The sequence below is a fragment of the Rattus rattus genome, chromosome 4 (assembly GCF_011064425.1).
Source record: "Rattus rattus isolate New Zealand chromosome 4, Rrattus_CSIRO_v1, whole genome shotgun sequence".
Lineage (NCBI taxonomy): Eukaryota > Metazoa > Chordata > Mammalia > Rodentia > Muridae > Rattus > Rattus rattus.
This window is the reverse complement of record NC_046157.1, coordinates 162,803,214-162,822,392: the sequence shown is the minus strand read 5'-3', so window position 1 is coordinate 162,822,392 and position 19,179 is coordinate 162,803,214. Positions and strand designations below refer to the sequence as shown.

At 48.3% G+C, this 19,179-nt stretch overlaps 1 protein-coding gene across 1 annotated transcript in view; it reads left to right on the top strand.

Annotated features, from left to right (window-relative positions):
• Col6a3 (collagen type VI alpha 3 chain) overlaps window positions 1–19,179 on the top strand; it is a 79,227-nt gene that overhangs the window by 30,799 nt on the left and 29,249 nt on the right. Inside the window, exons 5-15 of the mRNA XM_032901603.1 lie at window positions 1,470–2,069; window positions 3,466–4,038; window positions 4,534–5,136; window positions 7,085–7,690; window positions 10,795–11,406; window positions 12,563–13,162; window positions 13,733–14,070; window positions 14,885–14,963; window positions 16,675–16,820; window positions 18,266–18,358; window positions 18,870–18,923. Of these exons, the coding sequence (XP_032757494.1) occupies window positions 1,470–2,069; window positions 3,466–4,038; window positions 4,534–5,136; window positions 7,085–7,690; window positions 10,795–11,406; window positions 12,563–13,162; window positions 13,733–14,070; window positions 14,885–14,963; window positions 16,675–16,820; window positions 18,266–18,358; window positions 18,870–18,923 (4,304 nt within the window). The remainder of the gene's footprint in view (window positions 1–1,469; window positions 2,070–3,465; window positions 4,039–4,533; window positions 5,137–7,084; window positions 7,691–10,794; window positions 11,407–12,562; window positions 13,163–13,732; window positions 14,071–14,884; window positions 14,964–16,674; window positions 16,821–18,265; window positions 18,359–18,869; window positions 18,924–19,179) is intronic.

Genomic DNA, 19,179 nt, shown 5'->3' with positions numbered 1-19,179 from the left:
CTCTCTCTCTCTCTCTCTCTCTCTCTCTCTCTCTCTCTCTCTCTCTCTCTCCCCTTCTCTCTCTCATCCACTCTCCTGTAGTCAAAGTTAAATGCATGAACATTCCTATGTTGTTACTCTGAATTACAGTGGCGCATGGGGGAAAGTAGTAAGTCTGAATGTGTCCTTCAGTATCCATAGGGGCTGGGTCAATTCCCTCCACCCATGAATACAGAAATCCACACACGCTTCTTTAAGATGGTACAGTGCTCAAGTGTAATTCGTATATATCCTCTTATCCATACTGTGACAAATGTGAGTTTAACATTGTAGCCAATTATATAGGAGGTACTGGCAAGGGACATAACATTGTACTGAATCATATTCAGTACAGATATATTTTTCCAAATATTTTGAGCACTGGTTAAATCCCTAGATATGGGACCCACAGATAAGCTTTTCTTCATGGCCAAACCCAGGATACAATCCCTTCGTCACCCAACTTCTCTGACATCTGTGACAATATACATGACAACATCAAGGTAGTGAAGGAAGGTTGACTCTGGCTCACGGCTTGAGGATGCTGTCTGCAATGGTGGGGCGGGGCCTGAGAGCAGGAGCTGGTCATATTCGTAGTCACAAAGCAGAGAGAGATGGATTCTGGTGACCACTGGATGCTCTCTTGCCCAGAAAGGGCCTCAGCTCACAGAAAGATGACATCTCCATTTAGGGTGGATCTTCCCACCTCAATAGCTCAACCTAGAAACTCCCTTACAGACCTGCACAGAGGTCTGTCTCTTGGGTGATTTTAGATTCTAAGTTGGTATCTATTTTAACCGTCTGTGATGCTGCCACATCTGTGATGCTGCCACATCTGTGATGCTGCCACATCTCCTTGGAGGCTCTCTCCAGGGTACCCTATTACCTAGTGCCGAAGTGACCCCTAATCAGAAAGGAGGACAGGAGGATGAGGACTCTAGTTTTAAGACCATATCCTTTGATTGGCAAACAGTCTTAAAGAGGCTGTGTTCTAGGTCCATGTGGGCTGATGTTTCTTGAGCCTTGGGTAGAAAGAGCTATGTGCACCTGGGTGAGTCCCAGAAGACCCAGCCAGCATAGGCGAGCATCCTGTGACTGGCGGTCTGGAGACAATGAGCAAAAGAAAAGAACAGCACCCGGTGGACTTCAGTTCCAGGGAGGAAACAATGTTTCAGGATTCTTCTGGTGATGTTGGTTGTAAACCTTCTAACTCCGGTGCTTTGTCTGTCTGTGAGCAATCTTGGTTTTGTACACTTGGCTATCAGTGTGCCTCACATGCTCCAGCCACCGCAAGGGGAAAATATGCAGCCGCTTGCCATATTTTACCAGATGACCTGCTCTGCCACGTTGACTCCCTCCATGTTCTGAGTGTGTCATGTGTGCCCCTCAGGGCACACATGGGAAGCCCTCTCAGGGGCGTGTCTCACTGTGTTTTCTGTGCTTCACTGCAGTTCACGTAAACAAACGGGATATCATCTTCCTTTTGGATGGCTCTGACAACGTTGGGAAAAACAATTTTCCTTATGTGCGTGACTTTGTAACCAACCTAGTTAACAGCCTCGATGTTGGAAGTGACAATATCCGTGTTGGCTTGGTGCAATTTAGTGACACTCCGGTCACGGAGTTCTCTCTAGACACGTATCAGACCAAGTCAGAGCTGCTCGCTCACCTGAGGCGCTTGCAGCTCAAGGGGGGCTCCAGCTTGAATGCAGGCTCTGCCTTGAGCTATGTCCATGCCAATCACTTCACGGAGGCAGGCGGCAGCAGGATTCGTGAACATGTACCTCAGTTGCTGCTCTTGCTCATGGCCGGGCCTTCTGAGGATGTCTATTTGCAAGCTGCCAATGCCCTGGTGCGCTCAGGGGTGCTGACCTTCTGTGTGGGGACCAATCAGGCGGATAAGGCTGAGTTAGAGCGTATTGCTTTTAACCCCAGCCTGGTATACCTCATGGATGATTTCAGCGCCCTGCCAGCTTTGCCTCAACAGCTGATTCAACCCCTAACCACATATGTTAGTGGAGATGTACAGGAAGTTCCACTGTCCCAGCCAGGTAAACCTCCCAGCAGTGTGGGCCCCTTTCCCTCTCCAAATGCTGCTCTGGCAGCAGTAGCCAATGAAACCTCAGAGCCTTTGACTTGTGGAAAGATGGTGGGCTCGCTTGGGTTGGGACTGGCTCAAGACGGTGTGTTAGTAAATGTAGACTCTCAAGTCTAGAACACTGAGCAATGCCCTGTCTGTGTCGCCCACGTTTATTGAGAGGCTGAACAAGGTAAACATTGTAGAGTTCATGGGGGAGAGAGAGGTAGCAGGCGGGGGGAGGGAGGGAATGGGAAAAAGAAGGGAAGGAGACAGAGAAAGAGAGATTGATTGATTCTATTACATAATTATGTATTGGCATACTTTAAAGCTTGAATCTCTCCTTTTTTCAGTCTCTGCATGTTTAAAAAAAAAACACCTGCATGCAACAAAGAGTCTGTGTCATTGCTACTGTGTCAGATTATTATGTCCCTTGGTGATGGACACATAAGACCTATCAGTTTGCCTCTTTCACTCAGATGGGTAGCAAGCCTAAGTCAATGGCTGTCTCACTGAAGTAGTTCTCAGAACTGTTTGAGATGATATTTACATGATACTGCCCCCCCCTTTGCTGTCACCTATGTTTTCTATGGTCCAGTTCTGGTAAATTGAAAATGTTAGCAGAAGTTTGCACTGCCCACCCCCCAAAGAACCAGCAGGTAATATTTTGAGTCTTAACTCTTGACCTTATAGATTTAGAGGTTCAGTCCATTATCATCAAGACAGAAGCATGGCGACATCCAGGCAGGCATGGTGCAGGAGGAGCAGAGAGTTCAATATCTTGCTCCAAATGCACATAGGCAGCTAGGACTAGGGTCTTAAAGCCCACACCCACAGTAACACACTTCTTCCTCCAACAAAGGCCGCACCTACTCTAAAAAGGCCACACCTCCAAATAGTGCCATTCCCTGGGCCAAGCATATTCAAACCACCACACGTGTCAACCCAGATGTCAGTGGGAAGTTAGTCTGTAATTGGTCTCTGTAACAGGAGAGAGAGGACAGTTTTCAGGGAGTATGGAAAGGAATAGTTCTGATGGTTTTATTTATAACAACAAGAAAACATTGTCTATTCTCAGGGGTCTAACCTGCTGCAAGAGCAGTGTGGCCAGGCTTTCGGGTGACTTGCTTTGTCAAGAATGTCTGGTGGTGGGCTGGTAGAATGGCCAGGCCAGTGCTATTCCTTTGCAAATCTGTGTTGCTCTGGAACAGCAGAGGCTGTTGGCAGGGCCTTTGTTCTCTTCCCTTGCTGGTACGGTGAGGTCATTTGGATCTAGTGAATGAACTTCCACATCATGTGGCAGTTGAGAGGCAGAATGCACTTGGTGTTGGGGTCTCTTCGCTTACTGTGTCCATCTGTTTTCCTCGTAGAGGTCAAGCGGGACATTCTTTTCCTCTTTGATGGCTCAGTCAATGTCATGGGCCAGTTCCCTGCTGTCAGAGACTTTCTCTACAGGATCATTGAGGAGCTCGATGTGAAGCCAGATGGGACCCGGGTAGCAATAGCGCAGTTCAGCGATGACGTCAGGGTGGAGTCCCGTTTCAATGAGCACCAGACGAAGGCTGAAATCCTTAACCTCGTGAAGAAGATGAAGTTAAAGACAGGCAAAGGTCTCAACCTGGGCTTGGCCCTGGATCACGCCCTTCGGACCATCTTCGTGAGGTCGGCTGGCAGCCGCATCGAGGACAACGCGCAGCAGTTCCTGGTGCTCCTGGTGGCTGGAAGGTCGACAGATGCTGTGGCCGAGCCTGCAAGCTCTCTGAAGCAGAGAGGGGTGATACCTTTCATTTTCCAAGCCAAGAACGCAAATCCCAGTGAGCTGGAGCAGATTGTGCCATCCCCCGCATTCATCCTGGCTGCAGAGTCACTCCCTAAGATCGGGGACCTCCTGCCAGAGATTGTGGGCCTTCTGAAGACTAAACAGACTTCAGACTCTGTATCAGGTATGGCTCAGCAAACTGCCCCCCGGCCCCCATCCCACTGTATCCCAGTCTCTAGCTTCGGATCTTTAGCAGAACCTGTTAGCTCTAGGTGAATCTCTCCCAGGGTTTCCATGGAACATGGAAATTACAGGCTATTTCTAGGCGAGCAAAAGGAGTCTTCTTTCTCTGGTTTTCTAACTTGTGTCTTGATAGTTTTTAATGGTGCTAGAATATTTCCCAATAAGATGCCTTAAGGAGGTTTAGATAGCCATAGTTTATATCTTGGAAAAGTTCCTATCTGATAATAAAGCCACACATGATGACTGTGCTTGTCGCCTAGCGGCCTTCATTTGGATATAGTGTCAAGTGATGTGCTTTAAGTGGCTTTTACTGATGTAAGTCATTCATTTACATTCATTAAAAACGAAAGAAGCCAGAGAAGGCAGATGAATTCAGTTCCACCCGCTGCTGTGCCCAGTCCCGTCCATGTCACCAGATGTTTTCCTTCAATTTCAGGTGAAAAGGATGTGGTGTTTCTGATTGATGGCTCCGAGGGGGTCCGGAGTGGCTTCCCCCTGCTAAAGGAGTTTGTGCAGAGGGTCGTGGAGAGCCTGGATGTGGGTCCCAACCAGGTGCGTGTGGCACTGGTGCAGTACAGTGACCGGACCAGGCCGGAGTTCTATCTGAATTCCCACATGGACCAGCAGGGTGTCATCAGCGCCATTCGCAGACTGACACTGCTGGGCGGCCCAACCCCCAACACAGGGGCAGCACTGGACTTTGTGCTAAGGAATATCCTGACCAGTTCTACTGGGAGCAGGATAGAAGAAGGTGTTCCTCAGCTCCTGATCGTCCTCACGGCGGAGCGGTCAGGGGATGATGTGAGAGGCCCCTCGGTGGTCCTGAAGAAGGGAGGGGCTGTGCCCATTGGTATTGGCATTGGAAATGCTGACATCTCTGAAATGCAGACCATCTCCTTCATCCCCGACTTCGCTGTGGCCATCCCCACATTCCGGGAGCTTGGGACAATACAGCAGGTTATCTCTGAGAGGGTGATCCAGCTTAATCGTGAACAGCTGAGCAGTTTGACACCTGTTTTGATACCCTCACCAAGTGCAGGTGAGAGGATGGGAGTGGATTTTTTTCGTTTCTCTCCAGATAATTACCTTAGCTACTAGCTTGGACTGTGAGGTACAAAGCATTTTCAGTCTTGTTTCCTCTGCCATGTAGCATGTGTGGAAAAACTAGGATTTTTTTTTTTTTTTTTTTTTTTTTTGCAAAGCAATAGAGTTAAGATTCATGTCTGTGGTCAACTTGAAGCATCTCAGAGAGCATGCACATGACATGGATCCAGGCTCTATAGAGAGTCCTGGGGGGGGGTGCACACTTGCTGAGTGTCCAACCTAAGTGTCAAGCAGTAACCTGTCATCTGGAGGAGCCTAATCACTAGTGCTCTGCTCTGCCAAGAGGGGTGGAGTCTCTGATATATTTTTATCTGGAGCACCCATGTGTGACACTTGCTTGAAGCTGAGAGGTGTCCCAACTGTGGGAAGGCCTTCCTATTCTCTACATAATAAGCCTGGACAAAGTCTGAGCTACAATAGCTCAAGAAAGAGACCAAGATGCTCTTGCCCCCAGTGCAAGTCAGCCCAGGGCTGTGCCCCCTTCCTGGGCACTCGGGTGGGCTAGTCACAGGGCTGAAGGAGACAGATGCGGGGCAGTGGTTTCATGAGAGGGGGAATGAGGGAGCAGGGAAGGAAGGTGGAGCGATGCATGTGAAAGGAAGTTAGGGGCGGGATTTGTACAGTGGATTTGCACGGCCTGAGGGCTCAGCTTCCCCCTGGTGTTCAGGAGAGAGTGATGTGTTCTTTATATCTATGTGGAATGATTTAAGATGTTCATACTCACATACATTTGGGGGAAGTCTCTGTCTCTGTCTCTGTCTGTCTCTCTGTCTCTGTCTGTCTCTGCCTCTCTGTCTCTGTCTTTCTCTGTCTCTGTCTCTCTTTGTTTCTCTGTTTTTCTCTGTTTCTCTGTCTCTCTCTGGGTCTCTGTTTTTCTCTGTCTCTGTCTCTCTCTGTCTCTCTCTCTCTCTCTGACTTAGTAGAGGAATGCAGCCATTTCCAAACCCCATTGGACCACAGGAGTATCTATTATGATGCACCTCAAGGCCCTAGGGCTCCTGTATGTGGGGATGGGTGAATGGGTGCATTCCTGTGTGCTCACAAGAACCTCCTTTTAGTGAATCCAGACCTATGCTTCTACGGTGCTTGGTTCCGTTCACTCTCCCACATGTCAGAGTGGCCACTGGGTGCACGCCCCACCTTCCTGTGTAGTTCCCTCCAACCCCCCTCTCCCCATGCCTTGCTCTCAGCTGCAGACCGAGTCGCACTTCCTAGAGGATGTTCAGAAGCTCTGCTGGGTCCCTCCTGGTGATGGTTTCACTTCCCAGAGCGATTTCTTTTTTCTGGGATGGCCTGTCTCCACTTCCGCCCTTCTCTTTGAGCCTGCTCTGCACACCCTCTTCATGCCTCCTCCACCTGCTCTAGACACGCCTGCTCCATTCTCCACTCTTCTGGATGATTCTTCTTGTGATAATTGTGCATTGCTCAGACCAGTTCTCTCAGTGGCCTACAGGAGAGCCTGCACCATTAAAAGGCTTACATGTGCTCTGCACGGAGTCTCTCCTGTCTAACTCATTGCTCACCCTTCCTCAGAAAGTGCTTTCTCCAGAGTCCCAGTGGCTGACTCAAAACACTGGTGCCAGGCCAGTGGGCAGTTCCTACCAGCGCTGATGCCTCCTTCCTAAAACAACTCTTCGGTTTTGTCTCCCTCGGGCTCACCTTTCCATGCCTCTTGCTGGTTCCTCTCCTCCTTCGTCTGTCATTCAGATATGGAAACACACAGGACTTGCTCCTTCTCTTGGTGTTTTCCCTATAGTGCCTGATACTAGAGTCTCTCCCCCATAGGGCACTGGTCTGATGACAGACTGATCCTAGGAAGTGGCTCAAGGGTGATTGGAATATGATGCCCTTGACTGAAGACTATGGTCATATCTGCATTTTAGGTCCTGGTAACAAGAAAGACGTGGTCTTTCTCATCGATGGATCCCAAAACGCTGGCGCAGAGTTCCAGCACATCCGTACCCTGATTGAGAGGCTAGTCGAGTACCTGGACATAGGCTTCGACACCACCCGGGTAGCCGTCATCCAGTTCAGTGAGGACACCAAGATGGAGTTTCCTCTGAACGCCCACTTCAGCAAGGACGAAGTACAGAACGCTGTGCGCAGGCTGCGGCCCAAGGGTGGAAGGCAAGTCTACATTGGAAACGCCCTGGAGTATGTGCTGAAGAACATCTTCCAGAGACCGCTTGGGAGCCGGATAGAAGAGGGTGTCCCACAGTTCCTAGTCCTCATTTCGTCTGGGAAGTCTGCCGATGAGGTGGACGACTCAGCTGTGGAACTCAAGCAGTTTGGCGTGGCCCCTCTCACCGTAGCCAGACACACAGACCAGGAAGAGCTGGTGAAGATCTCCCTGAGTCCTGAGTACGTGTTCTCCGTGAGCACCTTCAGGGAGCTGCCCAGACTGGAGCAGAGGCTGCTGACGCCCATCACCACTCTAACCTCACAGCAGATCCAGCAGATCCTGGCCAGTACGCGATATCCCCCTTCAGGTAAAACCCATGGAGGCCGGGCTGCTTGCGGAGGCGGGGCTGCTTGCTGACTTGTGCGCATGCCTGCATGCTTGTATATTAAAGTTTTAACACTTGTAGACCGAGCAATCCCCCACCCCCACCCCCATATTGAGTTATTCTCCCTTTTCTTACTTCCTTCTCTTTGATTGCCTAGATAGGTGGTTCTCAACTTCTTTATGCATTGACCCTTTAATACGGTTCCTCACGTTGGGGTGATTCCCCCCAACTGTACAATTATTTTCTTTGCTCCTTCATACCTGCAATTTTGCTACTGTTATGAATAATAATGTAAACATCTGTATTTTATGATGGTCTTGGGCAACCCCTGTGAAAGGGTCATTCAACCCCTCAAAGGGGTCAAGACCCTTAGGTTGAGAACCGCTGTTCTAGACAATTTAACTTCTATTTTTTGTGTCTATGGTTTTATGCATCTTTATAAACAACAAATGAGAGGAAATAGTCCTTCTGAGAGTGGTGTAACGCACCTAACGTTATCTCTAGGGGCACCCACTTCCCTGAGAACAGTGTAGCTTTGTTCCTTATGGCTGAAAAAGAATTCCATTGTGTATGTGAACCACATTTTCTTGAGATTCTTACCCCAGTCAGAATAGCCATTAAAAAAAAGAATAACAACAAGTGCTGGTGATAATATGGACAAAACAGTGCTCTCCTGTGCGCCTGGTGAGAACGTAAACTGGTTTAGTCACTATGGAGGCCTTTATGGAGGTTTCTCAAAAAACTAGAAAGAAGTCTTCATACAATCTGGATACACCACTTCTGGGTACTTATTTGAAGGACTCCAGATCGACACACCAAAGTGTGTGCTTTAGCACTCTGTGTAATAGTGAGTAAAGGAACCAACCCACTGACAGAGGAATGGAAAAGAAAATGTATGTATCTCCTGCAATCTTTTCAATATAAAATAGACCAGGCTCAATGGCCCCTGTAATAAGGTGTCTTAACTTGCTTCCTTTTGCTGTGCTAAACACCATGATCAAAAATGCCTTGGAGAGAAAGACTTATTTTTATTTGGCTAATAAGTCCTGAGAGTTGATTATTGAGAGAAGTCAGGGTAGAAGCTCAAGTGGGATCAGAGACAAGTACCACGGAGGAATGCTGCTTGTTGACTTACTCACCGTGGCTTGCTTGGCTTGGTTCCTTATACCGCCCAGGACAAGTTGCCTAGGTGTAGAACCACCCACAGTGGGCTGGGTCCTCTCACATCGATCATTAATTGAGAAAATGCTCCCACAGATTTGCTCACCGGTCTTCCCTCTTTCCAGAGTGGTTCTAGTTTATGTCAAAAGCCAACCAGCACATAAAAGAATTAAAAATGGAGGATCCTTCTTTGTTTTTATGAAGTCTTTCCTATCAGCCTAAGAATACCAGGATGCATTGTTAGTAAGGTAGCTTTTTTTCTGTCAGTGTGGTGCAGGGAGATGGGGGTTGGAGCTGAAGGGTATACAGGGTCTGAACTTGTGGTAGAGAGTACTATGGAAGGCTCAACACAGGGGTTCCTCAGCCAGGATCTGGGACTTCACAGAAGTTTGAGGTAATTCTGCATGTGGCCATTGCCATCATTCCTGTGTAGGAGGAAGGCCTTGGGAAAGACTGGAAATGTGTAACTGTCGACCCTACTCACCGAACAGTGGGCAGCCCATCCTTGGGATTGTAGACAGTACTCTCCTTTTTGTGTTTAGACATAGTTGGTGGGGTACTTTTATCTTTCTCTTACCCCACCACAGTCAGAGTCTGTCTGATGCTGAAGCCTTGTGGTGGGGTGTACTCAGCAGGAGACCCCAAGGTTGTAACCCAGCTCACTGATAGCTTCATTTCATAATCAGCTCAACACATCATTTTGTAGTATTGCACTGTAAAAGCCAGGAATTGAGGAAATAACAGGTCAGAGTTCACCGAGGCAACCTATTCATTTAGTTAAAGGCTGTCCTGAGAGGCATCTGGAACTCCAGCAGGAGAATGTGGCTTGCCTCTCCCAAGATATTCTGGTTACTTTTATACAAGTTGAATATCTCTAATTCAAAATGCTAGGGACCAGAATTGCTTCAGATTTTGGATTCATTTCTACTTTAGAACATTTGTATATTCATAATGAACTAATGTGGGCACGGGGCATGAAATCACTTCTGTTTCTCATAGACCTAATGCAACCGTCTGCAGGTAATTTTGTGAGATTAAAAGGAAAACTCAGAACAAAGTAAAAAAAACTTCACAGTCTGGACTTTCTACAAGTTAAAAAGCGAGTCATGTGGAGAACAGAGAATGGTAAAAAGAAAAAAAAATAAATGCCATGGCTTCACTAAAAAACAATTTAACAAAATTTAAGGATTATAAGCAAGCCAATATCTGGGGGAAATTGTGACTCTTGGCATACAGCATTGTGTTGTAGGAACCCTTTACCCCATGGATGAAGGTGGGACAGCAACACATGCTGGGGAGCCCCGTGGGGTGTATCTTAGTGCTGGACACAGCAGCCAAGTGAGGACAGTTGACTTCAGTTCTCTCTCTCCCTATGATGAAGATGCTGACCTCAGCGATCCCAGTCTCTCTGGTCCTTCATAATCCTGTGGCTATAGGTTTTAAATTAGTAGTAACCCAGGCCACAAGGCCAAAGCAAAAACAAAAAACAAAACAAAAGTTATCTTAGAGAAAGTTTTGGATGATTAAAACATTTGAAGGAACAGGTATTAGCTGCACTTCGAATATCAGGGTTTGTTTTTTGTTTGTTTGTTTGTTTAAATTGTTTGTTTGTTTAGTGTGTGTGTGTGTGTGTGTGTGTGTGTGTGTGTGTGTGTATGCCAGAGAATGGCTTTTAAGAGTGGTTTCTCTCCTTTTCTGCGATCTGAGCATTGAACTCAGACCATCAGGTATGTTGCTAAGCACCACCAACCTGGAAAACCAACTTTTAGTGACTAACTTACAAAAGCCCAGTGCGTGTGTTGGAATATCACTCCAGTGCTGGGTCACCATGGGTGCCACCTACGCAAGTTCCAGAACCTGCCGTAGGAGGGAAGTCAGAGCAGGGCTGCTCAGGAACTAAACCCCACCTTTTCTTTTGTCGGCAGTGGCTGAAAGTGATGCTGCGGACATCGTCTTTCTGATCGACAGCTCCGATGCCGTGAAGCCTGACGGTATTGCTCATATCCGTGACTTTGTCAGCAGGATTGTCCGCAGACTCAACATCGGCCCCAATAAAGTGAGGATTGGGGTCGTGCAGTTCAGCAACGATGTCTTCCCTGAGTTCTACCTGAAGACCCACAAGTCACAGAACAGTGTGCTTGAAGCCATCCGGCGTCTGAGGTTCAAAGGGGGGTCTCCCCTGAACACTGGCAGAGCCCTGGAGTTTGTGGCAAGAAACCTCTTTGTGAAGTCTGCTGGGAGCCGGATAGAAGATGGGGTCCCTCAACACCTGGTCTTGTTCCTGGGTGGGAAGTCTCAGGACGATGTGTCTAGGCATGCCCAAGTCATAAGCTCCTCGGGGATCATGAGTTTAGGAATAGGAGACCGGAACATCGATAGGACAGACTTGCAAACCATCACCAACGACCCCAGGCTGGTCTTCACAGTTCGGGAATTCAGAGAGCTTCCCAACATAGAAGAGAGGGTCATGCTTTCCTTTGGACCCTCTGGACCTACCCCTCAGCCTCCTGATGTAGAATTCCCTTCTCCCCGGCCAGGTAGGAGTCATTTGGTGCATGGTTATTGAATGTGGTTTAAATTAAACAGTAACTCCTTTCTTTGAAATAATTTTCACTTCTCAGGGTTGTGTCTGCGGGGGGTTATAGTTCATTTGAAATTGTAGAGGAAAACATGTCCCCCAAAGTGGATAGTCACCAATCCTTCATTTTCCTGAGGTTAACTGTTGAGTCGCTGAAAGGCTTGAGGTAGTCATCTTGAGGTATCACATTCATTAGCTAGAGTCAGTCAGTCTGGGCCCCACTGGACATGGCTTTGGAGTCAGGGTGCCCCTTGTGGTGAGTTACATATTGCGGTCAAGGCACATTCTATTTTTTGGACTGATTTGGTCACCAGGATTGTCTTACTTACAGCAGCCACTCCATGTTTCAAAATTTTCACCTATGCAGCTCTAATCCAGTCCCTCCAGGCTCCTCCTCTTGCCTTGATTCTCCTCTGGGTGATTCAGACAGTTGTACACTCACACGGGTGTGTGTGTGTGTGTGTGTGTGTGTGTGTGTGTGTGTGTGTGCGTGTGTGTGTGTAGGATCCACAGTCCCTGTTTGTTCTTTAACCGACCCTTCAGAGCTGGGCGGGTACCTCCCGTATTCCTCACACCGTCCCCTTTGGTCTGGTCTTGACTCGTTGGCTAGAACCAGAAAGTGACTTCCTCACGCTACAATCTGGGGCATCTCCCATGCCATAGTAGGTCATCTCCAGCCCTTCTTTGCTCTGCCCTTAAAGCATCTCTTTCTCATTCCTGCCAGAGGATATCTTTTACTTTTTGACCCAAAAGGTAAGGATCAGTGACATTTTCTGAAACACCCGAGATCACAGAATGCTGACTTCATGTCCCTATTAAACCCGCAGAACCAGTCCCTGTTGTCAGGTAACTGGGGCTTGATTGCCTGGAAACTATCCCTCCTAAAGTTGATGGAACCATCCAGCCGGAGAGTTCTTATACTTCCTCTCCTCTTTAGGTGACTTGTCATTTCCTCCTAGTGTTTAGTGTACTGTCCAGTATGGAGTTAGAGGGGCCTGGTGTGGAGAGATCGTTCCTCATGAACAAGCATGGTGGAAACATTAGTTACTTTGATTTGCACTGTGTGCTCTTTTGGAGGCTGGGCTCTCCTCATCTTCCTTGTGATCCACTTGTAGAGAAGAAGAAGGCCGACATCGTGTTCCTGCTGGATGGTTCCATCAACTTTAGGAGGGACAGTTTCCAGGAAGTGCTCCGTTTTGCATCTGAAATTGTGGACACGGTCTACGAAGATGGTGATTCCATCAGAGTGGGGCTGGTCCAGTACAACTCAGACCCCACGGATGAATTCTTCCTGAGGGACTTTTCTACCAAAAGGCAGATTATCGATGCCATCAACAAGGTCATCTACAAAGGAGGGAGGCACGCCAACACGAGGGTGGGCATTGAGCACCTGCTGAAGAATCACTTCGTGTCTGAGGCTGGGAGCCGCGTGGACGAGCGGGTCCCTCAGATCGCCTTCGTGATCACGGGAGGAAAGTCAGTGGAGGACGCTCAGGGTGTAAGCCTGGCTCTCACCCAGAAAGGTGTCAAGGTATTTGCTGTCGGCGTGAGGAACATCGACTCTGAGGAGGTGGGGAAGATAGCCTCCAACAGTGCCACAGCCTTCCGGGTGGGTAGCGTACAGGAGCTGTCGGAACTGAGTGAGACGGTGCTCGAGACTCTGCACGACGCGATGCACGAGACCCTCTGTCCTGGTGTGACCGATGTTTCCAAAGGTAACTGTCGCGTGCATAGCTTCGCTCTTCCCGCTGATGCTGAGAACAGCCTTAGTGCCGTCTCCTGGTTGCCTTGGACACTTATTTATGTCCTTGGTGTTCATCTACTCACTACTCTAGAGTGTTCTTCCAAGATAAGAGTCAAAGTCTTATACGCTTTACTTTTTCCCCCACTGTTTGATTCCCCAGATAGTAAGATTCCTCACTTATCTTTAAAAGGATAATTCTTGAGACATACTCTGTTTTGGAGCCTAGACTGACCCAGAATTCACAGAATTCCTGAGTAGGCTGGCGCCGGGGTTATAGTATGCCTCACTGTGCTTATTGGATTGGTTGCCTGGATTGGGGCATTTGTATTCTGAAGTACTTTGGATTTTTAACACCAACCTGAGTGACTACCCAATGTACACTATTATGTCCAAGTAACTAACCCCCGCAAAGAGCAGACATATGTTCAAGTAGCCCACGGTTTTGGTCCCTGTCAGTAAGAGGGAGTCAGATCTAGTTCCTTCTCTGGGCTCACATGGGGAGGATTTCATTTTGCTCTCTGCCTGCCTCTCTCTCCACCAGCCTGTAATCTGGAAGTCATTCTGGGGTTCGATGGATCTCGAGATCAGAACGTGTTTGTGAGTCAGAAGGGTCTTGAGTCCAAGGTGGACACCATCTTGAATAGAATCAGCCAGATACAAAGGATCAGCTGCAGCAGTAACCAGCTGCCCACTGTGCGGGTGTCTGTGGTGGCCAACACGCCCTCTGGGCCAGTGGAAGCCTTTGACTTTGCCGAGTATCAGCCAGACCTGTTCGAGAAGTTCCGTAACATGCGCAGCCAGCACCCATATGTCCTCACCGCTGACACGCTGAAGCTGTACCAGAACAAATTCAGGCAATCGTCACCTGACACTGTGAAGGTAAGCAGGCCAGGGCCAGGAGCCCTGTGCAGTGCTCTGAGCTTCCTGAAGTCTGTCCTGAGGGATTAGCATGCATCACAGTGGGTGGGATGGGGTTGCTAGCACCTGCCTGTGAGGAGAGTTACATTCTTAAAGACTGATCCTAATTCTATATGTCTTCTTTCTCTTGTTAGCCTCCCTTAGCCTCCCCCATCCCCACAAAACATAAACACACATCACACGCTACACACATCTCCATACCACACAAACATATAACACACACATGTACACACATCACACTATACTCTACATAAATAAGACATACACACTCACCACAATGCACATACACATAACACCCCCTGCTGCCCACACACCCCTACACACCACTGCATATATATATATATATATATATATATATATATATATATCAGACACATCCACCACAATGGACATATACAACACACACACACACACACTATGTCACATTATGTGCACTCTATATATTTTTTTTCTGCTAAGGCTGCCAAGCAAAATACCACAGGCATGGTGCCTTAAACCACAAGGATTTCTTTCTCCCAGTGCTGGAGGCTGGAAGGCCAACATCAAGCAAGACCTGGGCAGGGCTGATTTGTAAATGGCAGCCTTCTCCTCGGGTCCTCACATAGTCACCCCTTTGGCTGCTGGTGGCTCAGTCATCTTCTCCTAAGAGGTCACCATTCAGACTCCTCAGCTGTAGAGGAGGAATTGAGCTCACCATGACCACTCAGTCCCCTCCCGACTGTTTATGATGCTCCCTGGCCGTATGGGTGAGCCTTGACTCCTCTGTTACTTACAGGTAGTCATTCACTTCACGGATGGAGCAGATGGAGACATGGCCGACTTATACCAAGCATCTGAGGAACTCCGGCAAGCAGGTAGGTTCCAGGCTTCCTCACTGTGAGAAGAAAGCCTCTCTCCTCTGCTCAAGGCAGACTGGCCACTTTACTGAGAGAGATCTGTTAATGGAGTCCTTGGGTGTGGTTCATCAGAGGCGCTTGCCTGCCATCTTGGCTCCTTCTTCCCTGCTTGGGCTCTAACATAAGAGTACTGAAGCTACTTCTGAGCCAGGAATAGGTCAACGTCAGGCACATTGACCAGGGGGAACACCGATAATGCACGAGGCTTTTGCAAATGAATACAAGGCCGCAACATGCATCAGGGATGGGACGTGCTGAGCAGAAAGTCGTCACACCATCAGTTATCACAGTTTAGTATTTAGACCACTAACTCAATGTAACGTAACCAGTATTAATCACGTATACACATAATTAATATAAAATAAGCCACACAAGCACTTATCAAGCAGACTTGACAATGGCTACATGAGTAGCCTTGTTTGGTTAGGTGAGCTTTGGAATATCCTAGCACCAGCTATCAAGCAGTTGCCAATCCCAGAGGCTCTAGAGCCAGGGTTCTCAACCTGTGGGTCACGACCCCTATGAGAGCTCTAAGAACATTTTCATAGGGGTAGCAGCATATCAGATATTCTGCATATCAAATTTTTACATCATGCTCCTTAACAGCAAAATTATAGTTATGAGGTAACAACAAAAATAATTTGATGGTTGGGGGGGGGTGTCACTACACCACGAAGAACTATATTAAAGATTTGCAGCATTAGGAAGGTTGAGAACCACTGCTTAGAAGTTAAGGAAGCAGAACTATTCAAGCACATTATCTTTAAATAAGGTTTATTTATTTATCTGTTCATCTATCTATCTATCTATCTATCTATCTATCTATCTATCTATCTATCTATCTGGTGTGTGTGTGTGTGTGTGTGTGTGTGTGTGTGTGTGTGTGTGTGTGTGTGTGTGTGCCAAGTATGTACAGATGTTCTCAGAGGCTGAGGAGGGCATTGGCTCTCATGGAACTGGAGATACAGACAGTCGTGAGCTACCCATTGTGGGTGCTTGGAACTGAACCGGGGTCCTCTTTCGGAGTGGCACACATTCTTAATCATTTGAGCCATCTCTCCAGACGCACCTAAGCATCCTACTTATTAGCTTGTCCCTTCCCGGACAGTGGAGAGGGCTTTGCTGTGGCCTGATGTGTTAGATGTGTTAATACTTCAGTCCTTCCCATGGCACACTCCAGGTCTGTAGGGTCAGAGGTGACATGTTACAGAGGCCACTTCAGTAACTCAGAAAGAGTTCAGTATCCCAACTCTTCCAAGTAGCAGATTGGTTTCATTAAACACAGGTAGGTTACAGCAAAGGTTTAATGGGCTGGGGATGTATCTCAGTGGCAGAAAGTGTGCATAACAGCCGTACTTCATGTTCCCAACTTGATGGTTTGATTCCCGGGACCACCAACAAGTGAACAACATGGGATGGAGAGATGGCTCAGTGAGGAAAGCAGCCACCGCCTGTTAGCTTCAGTTCAGTTCCCAAGGGTAGAAGGAGAACCTAATTCATGCCCCGGTGCACAAGGCACTTGTATTCCCCTTCCAAAATGAATAAATATAGCTGGACAGCAACGCTGTACCCCCACCCCACCCCACAGATCACCTCACAGAGTCAGGAAAAATGAAATCCAGCTCTCTAATGCCTGGGTGAGGTGTATTAAATGGTTCATTTCTCACAGGTGTCCAAGCCCTGATCCTGGTGGGTCTTGAACGTGTGGCTAACCTGGAGCGGCTGATGCAACTGGAGTTCGGGCGGGGCTTCATGTACGACAGGCCCCTGAGGCTCAACTTGCTTGACTTAGACTACGAATTGGCGGAGCAGCTTGTGAGTCTCTGTCTCTTTTAAAGAGTTTTACACACACACACACACACACACACACACACACACACACACACACACACAGACGGTTTTAGATTGACGGCATCTCAAGGCAGCAAAGCCAGATGTCTTAGTGGCCAGGTGACTGGGGGAAGGGAACACGGATGGATCATGGACTCCCTCAAGGCTTGCTTTATGGCTGTATGAGTCCTGGATATGGTGTCTGTCTTTTCTGTATGATGGAATCAAGAATACGCAGGGAAAGAGACGGAGACCACTTCCAGGTGGAGAAGTCCTCTCCTACCTCCCTTTCTGGGCTCTTCTCTCAGCGAGAGAAGCTGCCTCCTGGGATGGGGAGTGGGGTGGGGCGTAGTCAGTGATTCTCAGATAGTGACTAAGACTGTGAGAGTCGGAGGGGGTGCTGCCCTCTCTTCCTCTGTCTTAAAAACTGGGATGTTTTTATTGAGTGGAAGCAGCTTCAGCCTAGAGCAAGGGGAGCGGTGCACAGGATCAGCACTAATTCAGTGAACGGCAATGTGTTCGAGATGTGTAAGGTCAGGGACGCAGAGGCGGCTGGTGACCCAGATTGTGGAGATCCTGGCTCAGGGCCCAGGGCCCCACATGTTGGCAACCCATTGTTTCTCTAGGGACTCCCCCAGGCCAGTCCTGATTTCCACCATCCCAACTGTGGCTCAGAGAAAGACAAGATGTGGATTTCTAATTTAGAATGTTCTTTGACCTCAGGTTGCTTCAATGTGTCGGTTGGGTTTTATGTTTGCGGTTTGGGCGTAAGGAGGTTGTCTTAGGGTTTCATTGCTGTGTGGAGACACCATGACTAAGGCAACTCTTATAGTGAAAACGTTTATTTAGGGCTGGCTAACAGGTTCAGAGGTTTAGTCCATTATCATTATGGTGGGAAGTGTGGCAGTGCACAGGCAAACATGGTGCTGGAGAAGGAGATGAGAGTTCTATATGTTGATCTGCAGGCAACAAGGAGGAGACTGTGATACACGCTGGGCAGAGTCTGAGCATAGAAGACCTCAAAACCTGCCCCCACAGTGACACACTTCCTTCAGCAAGACCACGCCTACTCCAACAAGGCCACACCTCCTAATAGTGCCACTCCTTATGGCCCAAGCATCCAAACACATGATTCTATGAGGACCATAGCTATTCAAACCACCATAGAGGTTATACTGAAAATCCAAACCTTGAATGTCAGAAACTTCTGGAAACTGAACCTAGTCTAGGATAAGAATTATCATAGTTGATTTTTCTTTTCTCTTCCACCAACGACTTCCCATCCTATGCAGAGAGCTGAGCCCTCAGCTGCAGCGAGCCTTTGAGGGAATGGCATTAGGTAGCTTCCTGTAGCAGATTGGGACTGATACCAGCCCCATGGTGTTTTTCTGTTTTCTCTCCTTGATGTGTATTTACTTTTTCCTTGGCAGGACAATATTGCTGAGAAAGCTTGCTGTGGGGTTCCATGCAAGTGCTCTGGAGAGAGGGGAGACAGAGGGCCCATCGGCAGCATTGGACCAAAGGTATGGAGATGGTACTCTTCCCACCACAGGCTAGACTTCGGGCTCTGACACTATTTGGCTGGGTGACTTCCTGAGTATCATGGATGGATATGAGAGAGACCATATTGCCAATGCTAGGTTTCCAAGGTAATGTTCTTCAGTCAAGAGTACCAGTGTCTTGCTAGTGGTGGAGATGGCCCAAGCGCCTGCCATGTTTCCCTCTTCCACTGGATGGGACAATCTGCTCTTTGACATATGGATCTATCATTTCATAAAACAATGTAAAGACCCGAGCGTGCCCACTGGCAGCCTCACAATGTGGGCCAGTGGGGCCCTTTGAGGTTGGTTACCTTGAAGGAAAAGAAAGAGCCTGAGATGTCCCAGTGGAATAGAGAGCGAGTGGGCGCATGCTCAGCCCTGGGTGACGCCCACTACCACACTGCGTGTCACCACTGCTCCACTGAGCAAAGGCTCTGCTGGGACGCTTTATGCAGAACACAGGTGATGTGGGGACTCGTGTGCTTTATTTCAGGGTATATCCGGGGAAGATGGCTACCGAGGCTATCCAGGCGATGAAGGTGGACCCGTGAGTAAAAGCGTCCCCTCTCCTGCCCCTTGAGGTTTTACTGGCTCCTGTTCTTCCCATGTGGGGACTGAATGGTGGGATTTGTAGCCTGTCCGGTGGCCAGGGGCCTTCTCATCAGGAGAAAAATTTCTCTTAACTTACTTAACCATTTTCCTTTCATTCCCACGCTAAGAACATTCTTTGAGTGTGTGTGTAGAGTGCATGGGGACACCTGATCTGTTTCAGAGTGGGGGAAGTATGGTGTGTCCAGTGCCCA